We start from the raw sequence: 12,239 nt of genomic DNA on the forward strand, positions 1-12,239 counted from the left end.
CAGCGTTTGAGTTGAGAATTGCATTTAAATTAACAATTACAAATAACAGCAAAATACTATACTGTAAGCGACATACTCTCTGCTCAAAACAACAAACTTTTTGTCAAATTTGCAATACATTATAATTAAAGTTTTGTGATAAAAAAAAAGCAGCGGAGAAAATTTGATTCGTGTTAAGGGATTGGTTGGGTGCTGCGGTTCATTGAACTGGTTTTTTCATTACTACTTGTCGCTATCTCCCTCTAACGGAACCGGTTTAGCAACAGCCGCTTCTTCTTCTGGTGCCGCGTTTGCAGCTGACTTTGTCGCTAATTTCTGTTCCCTGTTTCTTTCTCTTTTCATTATTGTGCTGCGCTAGTTTGTTGCTATTGTTTAATTTGTTTGTATTTTTTTATGTATCAAAAAAGCTGACACAGTTGTCTGTTGGCAATTCGTGTCACGTTCTTTAGCAGCAGAACGTCAACGAGCTGAGCAAATATTTATATATATATTAATGCGTTTGTCAATGCCAATTTTAGCTCACGAAGTTCTAAAGCAGCCTTGGTTTACAAAAAAAAAAAAAAAAGATGAGACACTTGCTGACTAGCATGAAACCAGTTCTTGCACGAATCCAATCAGAACGGTGCATACCAATAAGATATTGCTGCGATTTCGTTTTCTTAGCTCTTTGAATGAATAAGAATTATTATTATCCCTTTCCAATAAGACTTACTCTTTTGACTACCCTTTTAATTAAACAAAAACTAAACATGATTTTGCTGTTATCATGCATTTGCTCTCTTTAAGTCTTAAGTTCAAAATAAATCAATCACACTCAATGCTTATATTGCCATTGAATTAAAAATATAAAATATTATCTAATCGCCATGCGAATCAGACTGACTGGTTTCAAATTAGAAAACATCGTTATCAGGCATTTTCTATTATTTTAACCCATAAAAACTAAAAAAAACACTTAATTGTTTACATTCTCCATACTCTAATGATGCACGCAGTGCATCAACCCCAAAGAGATATTCCAGCTTCCAGTTGCTGCTCGCCTATTCCAATTGGAATATATGGTATAAATGTTTATACAGAATGCATTAAAACCTAGAAATGTAATGATGATCTGTATATGTATATATTCGGCGAGCAGTTGCAGCAATTAAATATATATGTAAATAAGTCCACTCGCCCGCTCCAGTTACATGCAACAGAGAGCCAATCGGAGTGAGAGAGAGAAAAAGAGAGAGCGCGCGGATCTTGGAGTGGCTCCCCAATATATAAAAAATTGCCTCAGTCAGTGCAATTGTATCCCCCATTTATATAGATGGTATATACATATGTATGCATATGTGTATTGTTTATGTCGGCTCACAATCTCATGTGCCACACATGTTTCCCACATTCAGAGAGAGAGAGAGAGACTGCGATAGGGAATAAGTGAGAGGGGGAAGAGAACTACTCATATGTACATCTACAATAACCACACAAATTCTAAGATTATTTACTGCGAGCGATCGAAGCGAGGAGACAAAGTGCTTGCATGGAATATTCTAAAGAGCCGAAAGAAAAAAGGATTGTGGAACGAAAATCTTGGGAAACTGCAGTTTCAGTTATAAAGGATTAAAGACGAAAGAGAGTTAAGCTTAAGCAGTTTATTATGGTGAGTTACGAGTGTATAAAGTGTAAACGCAGAGCAGATCCGGCAATTTCTATATATATATTTTTTTGATAAGCAAACGAACTGAGAGCAGTCGCTGATGATGCTGTTGCTGATGTGTACCAATCAAATCTTTCTAAGACGAACATAATTGAATTTCTAAATTCATTAAAGATTGTGAATTTGTTTAAAGTAAAACTACATATATATATTAATGAAATCCAAATCTAATCAAACAGGAATTTGCATAAGAAATTTTCAAAAGTCTTTATAACAACAATGCTTCAGTGCTATATGGGTGAAAGCATTTGATTAATAAGCGTAAGCTTAGTTAGGAGAAACAGAATGATTTATATAGCTATAAATAAGGAGCTCATAGGCAAGCAAGAGGGCAGAGAATATATTAGAGAAAGGGAAAACTTTACAGAAATTAGAGACACTTAGTGATAAAACTGAATATTAAATGAGGTAAATAAGAAGCTAAGCACTACATAGAGGAAGTATAGAGCAATATCACAGCAAGAAAATACAATTGAAATTGAAGACCATACAATATATAAATCTAAGAACTTTAGCAATGGAAAACCGACTAAGACCTCTTACAATTTACATATATCTAAAAGAGAATTGCAAATACAAAATATAAATATAGTACAATGTAATATAAATTTAAATAAGTAACCTACCTGATCTCCATATGAATACATTCATCTATTCACATATACGTTATATATCTTTACCGACTCCACATTAACAGCAATCGAAATCATGGTATGCGCTTTATCTAGCGCTGCTCAGTCTGCTGCTAGGATTGGGAGACTGTCGTGGCGCCAATATACTCGTGCTCTTTCCACATGCAAGCGAAAGTCATTTTGCTGTGATGCGCACCCTGGTGGCCGAGCTGGCAAGCAGGGAGCATAATGTAAGCATGTATATCGAAGGTCAAATGATTCTTATCATCATATCCAAATCCATTGTAGTTAACTGTTTACAGCGGTCATGGCCTGAATGATAACTTGGAGCGAGTTGTGGAGCATGTTGTACGGCCCGAATTTGACTTTTGGAGCAACTGTAAGCAAAACGAATATTGAGTCACATATAAAAGTAAACATCACTCTCTTTACCACAGTGCAAGAGCAAGCAGCACCTGGTGGCAGCCTTGAAGATTTGGCCCTTTTGTCCGAGAGAAAACTTCGCAGTTCCTTGGCTTCGGTTGGAGCTCGAGCAGTAGAACACTTTTTGGTGCAGGCTCCGGTGCAGAAGCTGCTAGAGCTGTCCACTGCGGAATTCGATTACGATCTAATCATTGTTGACTATTTCTATACAGAGGCGCTGCTCGCGTTGGGCTATAAGCATAATAAGCCCACAATTGGCGTAATAAGCACGGATTTTGGCAACTATATGAATGCAGTGCAAGAGGCTTTGCTGCCCGTTGCCTGTTCGCCCATAGATTACGAGGCGTATACCAAGGATTTGGGTTTCTCGGCACGATTGAGCAATATACGCGAGTGTATGGCGAGACGTAAACAATTTTACAATGAACATTACACGGCACAGGAAAAAATTATACGCAAACACTTTAAAAGTAAGCTTTCGACTTGGCGGCAGTAACTCTGTCAATGACAAAAGTTTTTCATTGATGTGGCAGCACTCAACATTGCTTTAATCGATATTCACTAATTGATTAATCATCGATGTATTTATGCCTTAAGTGTTTTGAATTTGAACCTAATGCGGCTTATTGAAATTTCTTGCAGTTGCTGTTAACATACCAGAACTTCAGGCACATCATTTGGCGCTTTTACTGCTTAACAATCATGTGCCCCTGTGGACGCCACGTCCGTTGCTCCCACAAATTGTGCCAGCTGGTGGGCTGCATATACGCGGTCCTCGCGAATTGATGTGGAACGTCAAACGATTTGTGGAAGAGTCTAAAAATGGAGTCATCTACATACAGTTGGGCAACGAACAGCCCTGCGGTCAACTGCCCCAGCCGAAGCTACAAATACTCTTTGATTTTATGAGTGCTCGCAAGGCGCGTTTCATATGGACCTGCCACGACGTAAAGACTCTGCAGGGCCTGCCCAAAAATGTGCTCATTCAGCACTCTGTGCCACAGATTGACATCCTAGCACATCCCCACGTGCGAGCTTTCATCATGAACGGGGATCTGTTGAGTCTGCAGGAGGGCATTACGCGTCATGTGCCGATGCTGGGTTTGCCTAATTTCCGGAATGAACGCAAAAATATGCAACTGGCTGTGGATCTGGGCGTTGCGCTGCAACTGGAGCCAAGCAACTTTACGACAGCCGCACTCAACTGGGCTCTGGATGAGTTGACAAAGCAACAGCATTTTCAGCTTACCATTCGTGAGGTTTCCAGCGAATTCCGAGATAGGCCTTTGGGCGCCTTGGCCAATGCCTTGTTCTGGGTGAATTATGTGGTACGGCACAGGGGCGGCGCTGCGATCAGGACACGTGGCATAGATATTGCCTCTAATCATTTGCACCTTTTCGATTTGTTTGTATTTTATTTCGGTGTGGCCATTACTGTTTGTGCCGTATTGATAGCCATCTACTTTGGAGTCTTTTATGCCATGCAAAGAAAACGTAATGATGCCAAATTAGCAAAACTAAGTTAAATTTACGTTAAAATTTAATAAAAGCTAAAGCAAAATAAATAAATATGTTTGCTTTAACCGATTTGAATTTGCGCCATTTACAGAGTTGCACTGCATCCGATAGTCAGGTATACAATACAACCCTGTCAAATTAAAAGTGCTGCCAAGTTTTCGACAAACGACGGTGGCCATCTTCCTTTCTAAAGAATCGCGTTCGCACAGCAGACGTGTTTAAAACCTTTTCGAGTGTTTTAAAAGGTAATAATTGTTTCAATTTATGCGCAAATGCCCTAAAAATGTCCTACATATTGTGTGAATGCTACGATATATGAATGCAGGCTGACTAAACGTGTTTACGGCGTGTGGTGAGCGCAGCGTGTCACACGTGGAGTCTCGAGTTGCTCAGCGGAGCTGCTAACCCATTGAGGTTATGTTGAAAACAGAAACAACAATAAATAGCCTGTGAACTGTGACAATATGCATATTGGTGTATAAAATCCTAGTCTAATTTGTGTGTGTATATATCTTGCAGCTCCGTCAAAATGTCGACTGGTACAACTGCCACAATTCGCACCCGCAAGTTCATGACCAACCGTCTGCTTGCCAGGAAACAAATGGTCTGCGATGTCCTCCATCCCGGACTCTCATCGGTAAACAAGACCGAGATTCGTGAGAAGCTCGCCGCCATGTACAAAGTGACACCCGATGTTGTGTTTACTTTCGGTTTCCGCACTAACTTCGGTGGTGGCCGCTCCACTGGCTTTGCCCTGATCTACGATACTCTGGACTTTGCCAAGAAGTTCGAGCCCAAATACCGTCTGGCTCGTCACGGTCTCTTCGAACAGAAGAAGCAAACACGCAAGCAGCGCAAGGAACGTCGCAACAGAATGAAGAAGGTCCGTGGTACCGCCAAGGCCAAGATCGGTACCGGCAAGAAGTAAAACAATCTAGCTGGCACATCAATATGATATTGTGTGTGTGTGTGTTGCTGGTGGCGCGCACCTGCAATTCCAAAAATTAACGGCTGCGTTAGTTGTACTTCTTTTATAAATCCAATGACAACAAAAAAATCCGTTGTTTACTTTTTGGAGCGGCTTTTGTTTTATATGCTTAAGGAAATAAAACTCTAAAAGTAAATTACATTCATGTCTTCGCATATCTAATTGTGTAAAATTTGAAATATTATACAGAATTGTACATATTTAGCTAACTTAAGGCAACAATTGCCGTAAACAAATATATAATGCATTTTTAGTTGCTACGACAGCACTGCCATACTTGTCAAAGCACAGCACGTTCTAAGTGGCAGCACACAATTTGTAACAGTCTGGCCACATCTGCCGAGCCTTTCAACCCTACTAGCAACGCTACAAAAATTTATTTGCAAAAAAAAAAAACGAAACCGGAAAAAGTTTCATATACAGAAATTGTATAAAATTGTTATAAATGTCTATTGCTAGGCTGGCCAGCATAATCGACAATTATTCGTAGCACCGGCCTCACAACTTTCAGTTTTGGGAAATGTCGATTTTAGGGAGTGGAGGTGGTGGCAGTGGAAGCAGTGGCGGCGGCAGCGGCATCAGCGTCTCGGCTGGCGATTGGATTTGCCCAGATATTGAGTGAGTGCGCGTAAAGCTTCAAGCGTAAAGATCTATGGGCAAAATGCAAAGCATCCAGCACTACAACAACAACTACAAACTACATACTACCCTTCTATCTCCCTTTCTAATATAACCGACAAAAATGCAATAACAATATATTTGTTGTTTTGTTACTCTTATTCTTCCTCCAACCGCATCTGTGTGTGGCATGCGTCTCTTTCGCTCTCTTTCTCTCTCCTACTCTCACTGAATGTGTGTTGCAGCTGTCGCCATTTGAACTTTGCGCGTCGCCTTCAATGTAACAAATGCAATCGGGAACGTGAAAATATCAACAATGAGAAACTCGACAGAGATCGAGATCGAGACCGAGGCAACGGCAGTAGCGGCAGCAGCAGCAGTTCTTCCAAAAAGAAACTGGGCACAGAGATTGGAAAAGTAGCCGCAGACAAATCACGAGGACTATTCAGCGCAGAGGATTGGCAGTGCAGCAAGTGTGCAAATGTGAATTGGGCGCGACGGCAGACTTGCAACATGTGCAACGCGCCCAAATTCACAGATGTGGAGGAGCGTACAGGTAAGTAGATGCAGTAGATGCCATAAAGTTAGCCAACTAACTGAATCCAATCGCTGGCAGGCTTCGGTGGAGGCTATAATGATCGTGGCGTTGTTGAGTACAAGGAACGTGAGGATTCGGACAGCGAATATGATGAATTTGGACGGCGCAAGAAGCGTAAAAATAATGATAGGGGTGGCGATGAGGATAGTCGCAACAGAGGCAGAGATGAGCCGAAACGTGCACGACGCAGTGATATTGAGGGTGATGAGGATGAGGAGGAGGATGATGAAGACGATGATGGAGACTTGTCCAAATATGATTTGTGGGGCGACAATGAGGTGAGCTCCAGCAATGTGAAGAGCAAGGAAACAGACAACGGGACTAGCAACAACAGCAGCAGCGCCAAGGAGAAGCTAATGCCAGGAACAACTGCCACCAGTAAAAGGGCATCACGTGCATCCACCTCGTCCATTTCCTCATCATCCTCAACCAGTTCGTCCAGTTCCAGTGACTCATCGTCAACCTCCTCGTCGAGTAGCTCAAGCAGCAGCAACGCTTCCAATAGCAAGCGTGACCGGAAACGTTCAGATGGACGTTCCCGCTAGGGACGGGGATCCACTCGATTCGAATCTCCGTTGGAAGAGAATTAATCTTGTTTTTTCTTCACTTTATTGTGAAAGCTAACAATTGTTTATTTATTTTTCTAAGCCTGCGCCACTCACCCATGACATGTATTTGAGCTCCACCACTTCAAACCCTCTGCAAGAAAATCAATAAAATCATATAATTTAAGAAATTGTCGTTCAACTTGACTTTATTGCAAGTAAACTATTTAATGGAAGGTTTCATCCGATTGCTTGCGTGTGGCGGCTGCTGCTGCCTCACGCAACTCTTGAAGCTGTGCTAGCTGCTGGCGCGCCTCCTCGATCTGCTCTTCCGTGACAGTTACAGGAACATCGCAATCGATCTGCTCCTGGCGGATGAATTTCATCTTCTTGATGGCATCCTCTAAGAAAGGTATTTGTTGCTCTTGTAGCTCTTTGTGATAAGCCTCTAAACGCTCATCCTTGATTTTCTCGCAGTAAATGTCGGTTAGCTTCTGCAGCGACTCTTTTCGCGTTATCCAGTGGAACTTTGTTGGCGGTGGCTTATAGACCAAGTCCAGCTTCTCCAAAATCCACTCGAAACGTCGGTAATCCCAGCGTCTGAGATATTTCAAAAACTTCTTACGCTTGTCGATCATCTCCTTTAGACGCACTTTGATCATCTTGTCGCGTGGATGCACCTCCATGTGTGACTGAAAGCGTCGTATGAGTGCCGTCATCCTGGCCACTATTGCAGGAGTAGACAATAGAGAAAGGTAATATCATATTTAATCCAATTATTTCCATGTGGTGGCTTACATATGATTTCTCATAAACTACTTACATTTGGCCTCCATAGAGCCATAGTCTTGTGCATGCCGCTGCACTTCCTTGATCATTAGGTCGCGATAATAGCGCGTTGTTAAATTGTTCGGATTATTCCTAAGCAAAAACATGGATTTGACTGTTTCATTGGCACTGCAAGAATATAATATTATTACATATGCTTGTAGATGTATATTGATAGATTACTAACTTGGCCAACTCCTTGGAATCTTTGTAATCCGGCAACAGTTCATTGGGATTCAGCGGTGGCAGCTTAGCCAGATCGCCACTTTTTTCTGGCTTTATGCACGATATCTTTTCGGGTCGTACCCATTTTATTTTCAGATCCGACTTGAACGCATAGTCACGCACAAATTGGCGTGGCACAGCGTGTGCTATATTTAATAGCTTATTCATAAATAACAATTTTTAATATTACACCTTGCTGCTTGAGGTTATATCACTGAGCCAGTGTATCACTGAGCCAGTGTGCACACACTCGACAAAATTTATTTACGGCCATACCAGCTGACTTGAAACAGTGTGACCTACTATGCGGAAATACTCCAAAACAGCTGCAGTAGTTGCTTTTTCCTTTTTGTGTGCGTCTGTTAATGAGACCAGAAAGTAAAGTAATTGGGAAGTTGGGAAATATCAAACTTTTTTATTACATTGGATTTGTAATATTTTACAATGGCGCACATGTCACATATGCTACCACAAGCGTCAACAACGCCAGTCGTTTCAACTGGCAGCTCGTCTCGTACAATGTCGCTAATGGAGAAACAAAAATATATCGAGGATTATGATTTCCCTTACTGCGATGAAAGCAGTAAATACGAGAAAGTGGCAAAAATCGGGCAGGGTACATTCGGGTAAGTTATAGTAACCAGCTTATGTCAAAAATGTATTTTCTTATTGTTTCGTTTACAACGCAGCGAGGTTTTCAAAGCACGTGAAAAAAAGAGTAACAAAAAATTTGTTGCCATGAAAAAGGTGCTTATGGACAATGAAAAGGAAGGCGTAAGTAACCACTGATGACATGAGGGAATTGAAAGAAAATATATATATTATTTGGTAGTTTCCCATCACGGCTCTGCGTGAGATTCGCATCTTGCAACTGCTAAAGCACGAGAATGTGGTCAATCTCATAGAGATATGCCGCACCAAGGCTACAGTGCACAACGGATATAGATCGACTTTCTATTTGGTCTTTGATTTCTGTGAGCACGATTTAGCTGGTCTGCTGTCCAATATGAATGTTAAATTCAGTTTGGGAGAAATTAAGAAAGTGATGCAGCAGCTGCTCAATGGACTCTACTATATACATAGTAATAAGGTACGTACATACCTTAAAAGCATAAATGATTTAACTTATTCAGAATTCATTAACAGATTCTACACCGTGACATGAAAGCTGCCAATGTGCTGATCACAAAACATGGCATTTTGAAACTGGCCGATTTTGGTTTGGCCCGTGCATTTAGCATTCCTAAGAACGATTGCAAAAATCGTTATACAAATCGTGTTGTTACCCTGTGGTATCGTCCGCCGGAATTGTTGCTCGGTGACCGCAACTATGGTCCGCCTGTAGATATGTGGGGAGCGGGCTGCATTATGGCTGAGATGTGGACTCGTTCGCCCATTATGCAGGGCAACACAGAGCAGCAGCAGCTTACCTTTATATCACAGCTGTGTGGTTCCTTTACCCCAGACGTTTGGCCGGGTGTCGAGGAGCTCGAGCTGTACAAATCGATTGAGCTTCCAAAGAATCAAAAACGTCGTGTCAAAGAGCGCCTGCGTCCGTATGTCAAGGATCCCACTGGTTGCGATTTGCTAGACAAACTGTTGACTCTGGATCCAAAGAAACGCATCGATGCGGACACAGCACTGAACCACGACTTCTTCTGGAACGATCCGATGCCTAGTGATCTGAGCAAAATGTTGTCGCAGCATTTGCAAAGCATGTTCGAATACCTGGCGCAGCCGCGTCGCAGCAATCAAATGCGCAATTATCATCAGCAGCTGACCACAATGAATCAGAAGCCACAGGATAATAGCATGATCGATAGAGTCTGGTAGATTGTAAGCCCTACATTAAGTTTAGATATTAACGTATACAATTGTAATTGCTGCATATGCAGCGATTTGAGGAATTTCAGATTCAAATGTTTATCAACAAAAAAATAAAAAATATATACTGTTAGTGCGCAAAACAAGCAGAAGGCTTGAATGGCAAACATTTCCATACAAAACCTAAAACCAAATTATTTATGAATGGCAAATGAAGGGAGCTGCTAGAAAGGTACATAAATATTTTCATACAGAATAATGATAATCTTCAGATTAGTTTACTTTGAGCTGCATACCGACCGTGCACTTGAACATACTAGTGTGTACACACTCATGTCAATTTTTTGGTATTTTTTAGGCCCGTTCTGGACGAGATGCACATTGAACAAAAAACGAACAAAGTGAAAAAGGCAGAGAAAAAGCAACGACGCAGCTTGGCAATTATAAAAGCCGACTGTAATGTCTCGCAAAGTGACTCGCCCACTCTCTACTTGGCCATACTCAACGTGGGACTTAGCAATGGACTCTCCGAAGAGGCGCTGCTCACCGCAGCCGCTGCAACAGGCGGTCAGGTGTCTCAGGTGCTGATGTTGCCTTCGAAATCGTATTGTTTTCTTATGTGCACCACATTGGCGGATGCGCAGCTAGTGTACGATGGCATGCATAATCGGGCGACCATTGGTCAGAAAGGTGCCGTTGCCTATCTTAGCTATGTGTTGGAATTGCCGCAGCAGAGAGAAGAAAACGGCTGGCAGAAGCCTCTGCCAGGTGGACTGGTGTTGCTGCCGGATTTCGTCAGTGAGGCGGAGGAGGCAGCGTTGCTAGAAGCAATCGCTGTTGGTACTGCCAGCCCTACGGACAGCCTAAAGCACAGGCAAGTCAAGCATTTTGGCTACGAGTTTCTCTACGGCAGCAACAATGTGAATCCGTTACAACCCCTCGAGCAGGGTATTCCAGCAGCTTGTAATTTCATGTGGGAGCGCTTGGAGTTGCCAGCATTTGAGCCACCCGATCAACTCACAGTCAATGAGTATGAAGCAGGACAGGGTATACCGCCGCACGTGGACACGCATAGCGCCTTCAAGGATCCTATACTGTCGTTGTCACTGCAATCTGATGTTGTGATGGACTTTCGTCGCGGAGATCAGCTCGTACATGTGCTGCTCCCACGGCGTTCGCTGTTAGTCATGTCAGGGGAGTCACGGTATGATTGGACACATGGCATCCGACCGAAGCATATCGATGTAGTGGCCACGCCATCGGGCAGTCTGACAACTCAAGCACGTAGTAAGAGAACCTCTCTTACCTTCAGGCGTCTACGTCGTGGTCCTTGTGATTGTCAATATCCCACGCTGTGCGATACGCAACAGACGGCAACTCCTCAAGAGGTGTGTGATAAGCTGGCCACCCATGCCAGCCACCTGGAGCAGCAGAATGTACATGAAGTCTATGACAAGATTGCAAACCATTTTAGCGATACGCGTCACACACCCTGGCCACAAGTTGCCGAGTTCCTGAACTCTTTTGAGCCACAATCTGTGCTGCTGGACGTGGGCTGTGGCAATGGAAAGTACTTGGGCTGTAATCCTCAACTGCTGTCCATTGGCTGTGATCGTTCGCTGGGCTTGCTGGGCGTGGGAAACGCACGCGGCCTTTCGGTCTTTCGTTGCGATTGCTTGCAGCTGCCTGTGCGCAGCTCCAGCATCGATGGTTGCATTAGCATTGCGGTCATTCATCATCTGGCCAGCAGCGAACGTCGGCTAACAGCACTTCGTGAGCTCTGTCGCGTGCTACGTCCAGGTGGAAGGGCGCTCGTCTATGTTTGGGCCAAGAATCAGCGTAAGAACGACAAGAAATCGACGTATTTAAGGCAAAATACAGCCGTCAATAAGGAACACACAACGGAGCAGGCGCAGCGTCAGAAGCTTGCACGACAGCTGGAAAGCATGGATCAGCAGTTGCCAGTTCCTTTACCAGTGCACACGAACCGAACGGAGTTCCAGCAGCAGGATGTCTATGTGCCATGGAAAACCAAAGATGAACAGCGTACAACCTTTCTACGCTACTATCATGTGTTCGAGGAGCTGGAACTGGAAAAGTTGGTGGATCAAATGGAAGGAGTTGTGATTAGGAAAAGTTACTATGATCAGGGCAATCACTGTGTGATCTTTGAAAAAAGCTAAAATTTAAAATTGATAGATAATATAAGACTAAAGACAAACCTCTTTCGAGTTCTATGTAAATATGTTTATCTGATTATCACTTGATAATGTAAATGCTGTAAATTTTTCAATAAAAATATGTTCATGCAACGTAAATTCTGTAAATAACTGAA

The 12,239-nt window shown here is 42.7% G+C and overlaps 6 protein-coding genes across 7 annotated transcripts; 5 read left to right on the top strand and 1 right to left on the bottom strand.

The window, feature by feature from the left end:
• Positions 1-1,208: 1,208 nt before the first annotated feature.
• On the top strand, positions 1,209-4,323 carry LOC6578664 (UDP-glycosyltransferase UGT4). The gene is made up of 5 exons (XM_002004536.4): positions 1,209-1,648; positions 2,403-2,567; positions 2,626-2,716; positions 2,775-3,230; positions 3,403-4,323. Exons 1-5 carry the CDS (start codon positions 1,646-1,648, stop codon positions 4,284-4,286), a joined length of 1,599 nt encoding a protein of 532 aa, XP_002004572.2. The 5' UTR covers positions 1,209-1,645; the 3' UTR covers positions 4,287-4,323.
• A 91-nt stretch (positions 4,324-4,414) lies between these two features.
• Positions 4,415-5,405, top strand: LOC6578665 (40S ribosomal protein S24). Its single transcript, XM_002004537.4, has 2 exons — positions 4,415-4,523; positions 4,798-5,405. The coding sequence occupies exon 2, from the start codon at positions 4,808-4,810 to the stop codon at positions 5,204-5,206; it is 399 nt and encodes a 132-aa protein (XP_002004573.1). The 5' UTR covers positions 4,415-4,523; positions 4,798-4,807; the 3' UTR covers positions 5,207-5,405.
• Positions 5,406-5,598: 193 nt separating this feature from the next.
• Positions 5,599-7,218, top strand: LOC6578666 (zinc finger Ran-binding domain-containing protein 2). The gene is made up of 3 exons (XM_002004538.4): positions 5,599-5,884; positions 6,130-6,440; positions 6,501-7,218. Exons 1-3 carry the CDS (start codon positions 5,787-5,789, stop codon positions 7,025-7,027), a joined length of 936 nt encoding a protein of 311 aa, XP_002004574.1. The 5' UTR covers positions 5,599-5,786; the 3' UTR covers positions 7,028-7,218.
• LOC6578667 (28S ribosomal protein S15, mitochondrial) lies at positions 7,207-8,327 on the bottom strand. The gene is made up of 3 exons (XM_002004539.4): positions 8,043-8,327; positions 7,851-7,984; positions 7,207-7,754 (listed from the first exon to the last, which is right to left on the bottom strand). The coding sequence occupies exons 1-3, from the start codon at positions 8,246-8,248 to the stop codon at positions 7,255-7,257; spliced, it is 840 nt and encodes a 279-aa protein (XP_002004575.1). The 5' UTR covers positions 8,249-8,327; the 3' UTR covers positions 7,207-7,254.
• An 81-nt stretch (positions 8,328-8,408) lies between these two features.
• LOC6578668 (cyclin-dependent kinase 9) lies at positions 8,409-10,093 on the top strand. The gene is made up of 4 exons (XM_002004540.4): positions 8,409-8,706; positions 8,770-8,854; positions 8,913-9,170; positions 9,227-10,093. Exons 1-4 carry the CDS (start codon positions 8,525-8,527, stop codon positions 9,911-9,913), a joined length of 1,212 nt encoding a protein of 403 aa, XP_002004576.1. The 5' UTR covers positions 8,409-8,524; the 3' UTR covers positions 9,914-10,093.
• Positions 10,094-10,262: 169 nt separating this feature from the next.
• Positions 10,263-12,234, top strand: LOC6578669 (alkylated DNA repair protein alkB homolog 8). Of its 2 annotated transcripts, XM_044010895.1 has the most exons (2): positions 10,697-10,778; positions 10,852-12,234. In XM_044010895.1, exon 2 carries the CDS (start codon positions 10,876-10,878, stop codon positions 12,085-12,087), a length of 1,212 nt encoding a protein of 403 aa, XP_043866830.1. In that variant the 5' UTR covers positions 10,697-10,778; positions 10,852-10,875; the 3' UTR covers positions 12,088-12,234. The 2 variants fall into 2 exon arrangements, with proteins under 2 accessions (XP_002004577.1, XP_043866830.1); XM_002004541.4 differs by having other exon boundaries at positions 10,263-12,234.
• The last annotated feature ends 5 nt before the right edge of the window (positions 12,235-12,239 follow it).

The sequence above is a fragment of the Drosophila mojavensis genome, unplaced genomic scaffold, assembly GCF_018153725.1.
Source record: "Drosophila mojavensis isolate 15081-1352.22 unplaced genomic scaffold, ASM1815372v1 contig_80, whole genome shotgun sequence".
NCBI lineage: Eukaryota > Metazoa > Arthropoda > Insecta > Diptera > Drosophilidae > Drosophila > Drosophila mojavensis.